Source organism: Argentina anserina, chromosome 5, assembly GCF_933775445.1.
Source record: "Argentina anserina chromosome 5, drPotAnse1.1, whole genome shotgun sequence".
Lineage (NCBI taxonomy): Eukaryota > Viridiplantae > Streptophyta > Magnoliopsida > Rosales > Rosaceae > Argentina > Argentina anserina.
Genome location: NC_065876.1, coordinates 16,771,692 through 16,779,400, shown reverse-complemented (window position 1 = coordinate 16,779,400; position 7,709 = coordinate 16,771,692). Strand labels below are relative to the sequence as shown.

The following is a 7,709-nucleotide window of genomic DNA, read 5'->3' as shown; positions in this document are numbered from 1 at the left end:
ATGCATGATTTATTGATGATTGTACCAATAATGGTGACATGTACATATATTTCTAGGGTGTGTATGAAATTGATTAGTCCTAAGAATATACAATTTCACATAACATGTCGATGTAATGTCTTATACAATCTTGAAAAAAAAACTTTGATCAAAAATTGAGAAAAAAAAAAAGACATTTCCTCAAGAGCTTATGAAATTACCCTAATAAAATCAGCTTATTTATCCAATGGAGTGTTCATGTTCTTTTACAACTCTCAAGAACTAGATTTGATTTTGATAGGGTAATTCCATAAAGTACCTTTTTTCCAACATGTGTGTAATTATGACCGATTAATTGCATTGTATGAACTTCCAAAATACTCTATACCTAATGGTAGTATTTTCTGTTTGAATTCCTAAAACGTTGACAATGTTTATTTATGTTTCTATTACAAATAATAAAAGATTTTTAGTTGTGCCCATATGTAACATTTGTAGGATGTATGTGGCCGGTAAAATTTACATTCAATGCCTGCTAGGTAGTAGTTAGCAGATAAAAATGGAAGTTAAAATTATTTACAACAAAGACTATAAAAAGGGCATAGATACGGAACTTGCTAGTGCTATATTAGATTAGCTTGCTGCTATATTTTAACCAATATGAACACTAAGTTTAAACAATTAGAGGTATGTGTTTCCCCAATGAAGTTTATTAATTTTATAATTAACCTAACTAGCTCATTTCTCTTGGTTAATCAACATTATCCTAATTAATTACTAGGTTTTTCTACATTTTTATGTTAATTTGTTTGTTGTGTTCATAATTTTCAACTTAATAACTATTTATCTCACTATGTTTCTTTGATTGTATTATAGTGCAAACATGTCTACTGAGTTGAAATCCTTGTCTGTAGAGGGAGTAGCTTTATGCCCATAGGAGACAAGGTCTTCATCAGCAATCGGTTTCAGACTTACAGCCCTAAAGCACTGATCAACTTGCAAAACATATGACCGAAGATGACAAGATCTGTCCAATAATTGGTAGAGTACTTTGAAAAGGAAATTAAAACTATGTAAAGCACAATGTCGCACTAAGGTCTCGTTTGCTTCACGGAATTGAAAGGAAAGGAAATTAATTCCTTCCTCTTTCCATTGCCATGGGAAATTTGAATTCCCATCAACTTTCTTTACTTGTGTTTGTAAAGATTAAGGAATGTAAACAAAAATTCTATATTTTTTTCCATAATACCTTCATATTAATACAAAACGTAGGGTTAGTTTGGTTTAATAAGTTTTATGTTTGGATGGGAAAGTGATTCCATGGGGTGTGTGTGGAGGGAACCATTTTCCCACCAATTTTCCAATGCTATGAAAATTACTTTCCTTTCCCTCTTCTTTTCATTTGGTTTGCAAATAAGTGAAATGAATCCTTTCCCAATGTAATGATTCCATGAAACAAATATGGCCTAAAAGTGAGCACCTCTCTGACTGGTGTAAACCCCAAAACAAGTACACGCTGATCCCAATAAAACTAGAGTTGTCATGTCACAGCCCAAAAATTTCGAATGATAAAAATCAAAATCAAAGCCATGAAAACTCTAAAACGATCTCAAATACATTAAAATCATTTTATAGTAACAGTGTATCGAAACTGAGTTCATAGTACGACTTAGTCGTCTTGATTAATACATAACCAGTTTGCAATTCAAATATTATAACAAATGGAAATGTAAAATTCTCTCAATTCTCACCACAAATAAAAAAAATAAACTTCGACAATCTTCAGAGTAAGCCCTCCAATTCCGTTAATCCACACCTGCGAAATTATTCCCTACACCATCGAATATGTGCACCGGCCAAGGCTAGGTTCTGACATGCCAACACGTCCGAAGACAGAAAAACACGTCCGAAGACAGAAAACGTTTTAACAAAACTCAATATTAAAACCACGTACAATAACAATCCACTCATGTTATTGTACTACAACAAGCAACTCTTACTCAAATAAAATAAATATAGTTGCCACAATATAATTCATTTTAAAATAAGAACATAACAGTATATAATATAGCAACTCATATATATGTATCGTATTTACCATTTTATACACATACACAACTCACTATATTATATACATATCATAGTTCGATCTTTTAAAAAAAATGTTATTATGAATCTCTGATAGAGCGTTTTGTTAAGACGTCTATAAAATACCCTGAAAAACATCATCGTTAGTATAGAATAAGCAGGGATCGTTCAGTCCGGGGAATCAAAAGGGCCTCAACACTTATCATGTTATTGGGGGATTTGATTTGGATTCTAAATCTACAACTTAAAATAAATCCTAAATTACTTATATACAATTGATCAACCATTCATCACATAACCAAAACACGAATTTCACTCAAGAACCATATATGACACGTATAGAACAACATATAGGCAGCAAATTATTTCGATTCTTTCTAAGTCCATTTCAATTCCAATTCTAATTAGAGTCCGAAGCGGTTCATCTAATCGTTAAGACTTCTTATTTATCTAGAATCAACGAAGCGTTCAATCCTAAACATATGCTAAAAAGAGTTCAACATAACGAAGCGTACTAGTTAAACACAAAGTAGCACATAAGCACATTAAGTCGAATTGGAGACATGTAAGCAAGCATGGCGTCACTCATCTTGATTAAGCATGCAAATTCCTAGAACTATCACAGCCCTATATAAGTATCCATAATTGAAACACGAAGCGCATATTCAATCGAAGAACACTTTGGTGAATTAAATCGCAACCCTAGGAGAACCATGGCCTTGGCTTCCTCAAGCATTGATTTAGATGTACAAGTTCAAGGAACTAATTGAAATAAAACCTAAAATTATTTCGAAACCTACTGCCCCTATGTCATTATACACAGCAAACATACAAATCTCATGAATTCATACAATCAAAACATAAAACCAAAGAAGTCTGGATTTATGTTCTTCATATATAAAACCGAAAATCACATCCAAGAATTCATACAATGAAATCGAAAATTGCAGAAAACCAAAAGAAAAATTACAAGCCATGGATGAATCACACTTTAGAAACCTTCTAGGATTCGGCAAGAATGGATTCGATTTGGGAGAGGAGGAAGATGAGCACGGTTTGGTGATGATGGATGAAGGTTTTTGGCTTGAATTTTCTGGATGGATTTTGGCAGAATTTCGGCTGTGTTTATGAGAGAATGGAGATCAAAAATATGAAGGGAGGCCGAGCTATATATAGAGGAAGGAGGAGAGGAGGCTGCTAGGGTTTAGGATGGGCTGATCCATGTATGCACGGCTGGGATTTCTTCTCCTTAATTGGATCGAATGGCTCTCCTTGTTTTCCTTGTAGAACAAGCTCTTATCTCCTTGATTCTCTCATGGGCTGCACGGCATGGGCTCCTTTTTAGTTGCTGAATTGATAAGGCACGGCTGAACACCTCTTCCCCTTGTATAACTCGGATTTGAACTCCTTATTTATCTCTTTGAATTATCTCTTCAATTCTGAAATTAAGAAAAGAAAATCAATAGTAAGAGATAATGTATTTCGAAAATCATGTCCTAATCTAGACATTAGTTGTCTTAAAAAGACACATGTAATAGATGAGCTCAACTAGATTAGGAAAGTTTCTAATTTGCAAAAAGGAAACTTACTAGAATAAGTAAGTTACTAGAACAAGGAAGTTCATTTAGGAAAGTTTCGTAATAAGAGTTTGAGTTCAAGTAGGACTTTCCAAAATGGTACGTTTCCTAGTCTAACAAGGATTCCTAATGCAAACATGACTCTCAAGATATCGCCAATGCGACCAAAACGTAGAAAGATGAAGACTCCTAATTCAACTAGGTTTCCTAGTCCTATAAGGATTCCTACTCAAACTAGGACTCTAGACCAATTCTTCGTTTTAAACTCGTTTAAGCACAAAAACACATCCATAACCATCCAAGACTCCTATTGTGACTCGATGACTCGATATTACAACAATAAGGGTTAAGCAAAGTACAAATGGAGGTAAAAACATATTAAGAACGTAGCACAAAGTGCTCCTATCAATCTCCGCTAAGGGTAGACTCGTCACTGTGAGATTTTACTCACCTTATAATCCTGAGCGTAATTTCCACGATTCCGAAAGTGAATCATTTACTTGATGTATCGATCATCTAGAATAGATAAGAAGTGAATTTAGAATCGTTACGTAAAACCTTAAATGCCGAAACAGTAATAATTTTTTACAGTTCAGCAATTCCTGATTTTTACGAAATTATTGTTCATGTAGTTACTATTCACGTATTACTGTACAAATACATATCAATTACGTATTCATGTACGAGTACATACTATTTACGTATTTCTGTAGGAGTACATAGTATTTACGTATATATGTACATCCATGTACTATTCAATCGTATATATTGACTCAGTAAATAATAATTATTAATTTACCCTTCAGAAATTACTTATACAATTATTGTACGTAATTTATATTTACCGTACGTAAAATAAATTCACATTTACTATACGTAAATTACTTTTTACATTCACCGTACGTAAAAATAATTTTTACAAAAATTACTGTTTAAAATCAATGTTCACGCGCCACCTCCGGCGACAGCGCGTGGGCCCCACACGCCTCTCTTAAAATAGGCGCGTAGCTCGCCCACAGTCGCCCAAAACCTTCCTTTCCTCCTCCTCCTTCCTTCCACAGCCTCCTGCCGCCTCTCAGCTCCACCACAACCTCCCACACGCCGCCACATACGGCGACACGGGCCGTCCACCTCCTCCTCCAAAACCAACTCCGATTACAATAATTCCAACATCAAAATCGTAGCACGCAAGGAGAGGAATGTTTTCGTACCTAAATCGAGCCCTAGGGCTGCCGGGAAGTCGTCGAAGAAGCTCGAGAAGTCGCCGGCGTTCGATTTCGTGGTGGATTCGAATCGCGATGTGATTTGGCCCCAATTCGATTGCAGATGGTACCAAGGGTGAGGATCGGCGTCGAGATGCTCTCCTCTGAGCATTTGGGTCGCCGGAGACGGAGGGTTGGGCGGCGACGAGTTGCAGGAGCTTGGAATTGTCGGAGGAGCTTCGGTGCGGCGAACGGCGGCGTGTCACGTTCAAGGATGGAAGCTGGAGGTCGCGTTGCGCCTTTGGGATAGGCAGTGAGACCCACGGTGGCCGGTGAGGTGAGATCGCCGGCGTAGAGAGGGAAGGAGAGAGAACAGAGAGAGAGAGAGAGAGAGAGAGAGAGAGAGAGAGAGAAGAGAGAGGCGGGGTGAGGGTTTCCGAAAATGGAAACCCTAGCTCCAATTAATTCCCTTTTATACTCATTTCCAAAATCGGAAACTGACTTCCGTCGTTAATAACTTTCACGTACGACATCCGATTAGAACGCGTGACGTGTCCACGAACTTTCGTGAAGGAAGTTTTCGCAAACGAGCGACGGAGTAAAAGTCGATTCTCGCGTCACGGAAACGTAACATTTTTCTAATTAAGATTTCCGATAACAGTTCCGTTTCCGTTTTCCAATGTTGGAAAGCGAAACAAACGCGTTTAATAAATTTTACAGACTTAATAAATTCTAAAAACAATCCAATAATTGGTTTCCGAAAAAATCGGGTTATTACAAGAGTGTTCAAGTGTTTTGATATTTAAATACTGAGCTCATAATGTGAGCCTCTAAATCGTTGGAGAAGTACTACCGAAAGATATCGATTTTATTCAACCCCAAAGACTCAAATTTTCAATTTATAGCAACTGACCGAAGGGACGGTGAAAGTTTTAATTACCATGTCGAATCACCAGAAATTACTGATAAACTACCACCTGATCGATAGCTAGGATAGATTGAACTGGAGAACCTTGCAGATAAAAAAAACCTGTGAAGCAAGCACCAAGATAAAAAAATTTTAACCATGTAGTACGTACTCAAAGAACAAATCACAATGGAGATGTGATAGTAAGACGAAACTAAAGGACCATTAGTTCATTACAAGAGGTATGAACACGTATAGGAAAGAAACTAAACATCCATGACGGAATGGGAAAGAAGAGGAAGAGGAGGAGAATGAGAAGAGACTCACCGGGACTACGAGAATCGGAGAATGTGAAGCTGGTGCGTCGCTCGCATATATATAGATAATTAGAAATTCATGAGAGAAGAATATGATTGGTCGAATGGCATACTTGGTTTTGTCTTTTTATAAGCCAAAATCCGTTGATGAACGGCTAAGATTAAATTATTATTAGAGTCGTATAAAAAAAGATTATTATTAGAGATTAAAAAAGGCATATATACATGAATTGAGTTTAAAAAAAACAATTATTGGTAGGTCAGTACGGTGGCATAACCTCTCATTTGTATTTGCAAGTGAGAGTTAGGGTTTTATGTACCCGTATGAATAGCATATACCTTTCAATCTATTTGATCATATGGTACGTCATTATGTCCACGCTCGTATTTCTCTTCTTTTTGAGACAAGTAGGAGTATATGTGTAGTACACATTACACAAGGAACGTACACACTCATTTTCACATTTTCACATTCTAATATATATTCTCATCTTCCTTGAGTAGTCCCGGTGAGGAAATGGTGGACACAAAAATGGTGGTCGGCAAAAATTTGTTTCCTCCTCTCTTATATGCTCATCTTCCTTCCCATTCCATCATATATGGACATTTAGTTTCTTTGCTACGATCATCTTTACTTCTCTAACTAGTGTATGTGAAAATGCCAAAATGAAAGCCTGGTCAAATTATTAATGGATCCACACTTGACTCACTTGAGACAGATATTCAACCACAACAGTTTATCGGAATGAATTATATCTACTCCGATCTATCCACACTTGGTGATGCTTCTCGTATTATGCAGTAAACCGTATTTGCTTGAAAGGTTGAAGCAGGATTTCCGTTTGATTTTTGCTAGGAAATAAACTCAACTCTCATCACGAATTTCTAGTATCCTTTTTCTACTTGGACACAGATTATAAATTCTGAACAAGAATTTCACTCGTACGACTCTATATTCATAATTATAAAACAAAAAGTAGTCAATTAAACATGAGAAAAAAAAACTGAGTACAAGGGGTTGATGGATGACATAAATAAAACCTGAGTACAAGGGTTAGACCCAGAATTTCCCTGAAAAATAGTTTCCGGATTATCGGGGATCATTAAGATCATTGAGTTCACGAAAAGGGGCCGAGTTCATGTTTGCATTTACTAAGTGATGATGATCAAGTCCACCAGTTTTGCTGCTTTTCATCGATAGTGAATCAATCCTCTTTGTTGAAGCTTCTAGCTTTGCATCCAAAGAAGCCACCAGTTAAATCAGTTCTTCCTCAGAATAGCCGTCTAATCGATCCTCCCATGTCGGGTGCAACATCTCCTTCTGCAAATCAACAACATTCTCACAACTACCATCCGACTTTCGAGCCTTCGTTTTTCCAGAAGTGAGGGATGATGGACTGCTAGCATCTCTTGCTCGGCCTGCCTTGTACCCAGTGAGAATGTGATTGACTCGTTCAGGATCTTCCGGCCAAGTTTCTGCTATAGTGCTTTGACGTTGGTAGAGGATCAAACATACATCAATATCACAAAGTTTTGAAAGCTCCTCAGCTTTCTTCATGATATTCTTTTTTCGATCCCTCACCTTTTTACGATCACTCTTACTAGACGACAATGGTTGTATCTTTCGTTGAGGGTCCAT

General features: G+C 36.8%; 1 protein-coding gene across 1 annotated transcript; it reads right to left on the bottom strand.

The window, feature by feature from the left end:
* Nucleotides 1–7,160: 7,160 nt before the first annotated feature.
* LOC126795621 (agamous-like MADS-box protein AGL103) lies at nucleotides 7,161–7,709 on the bottom strand. Its single transcript, XM_050522425.1, is given in 1 exon segment — nucleotides 7,161–7,709. A coding segment is annotated over 1 exon segment (549 nt).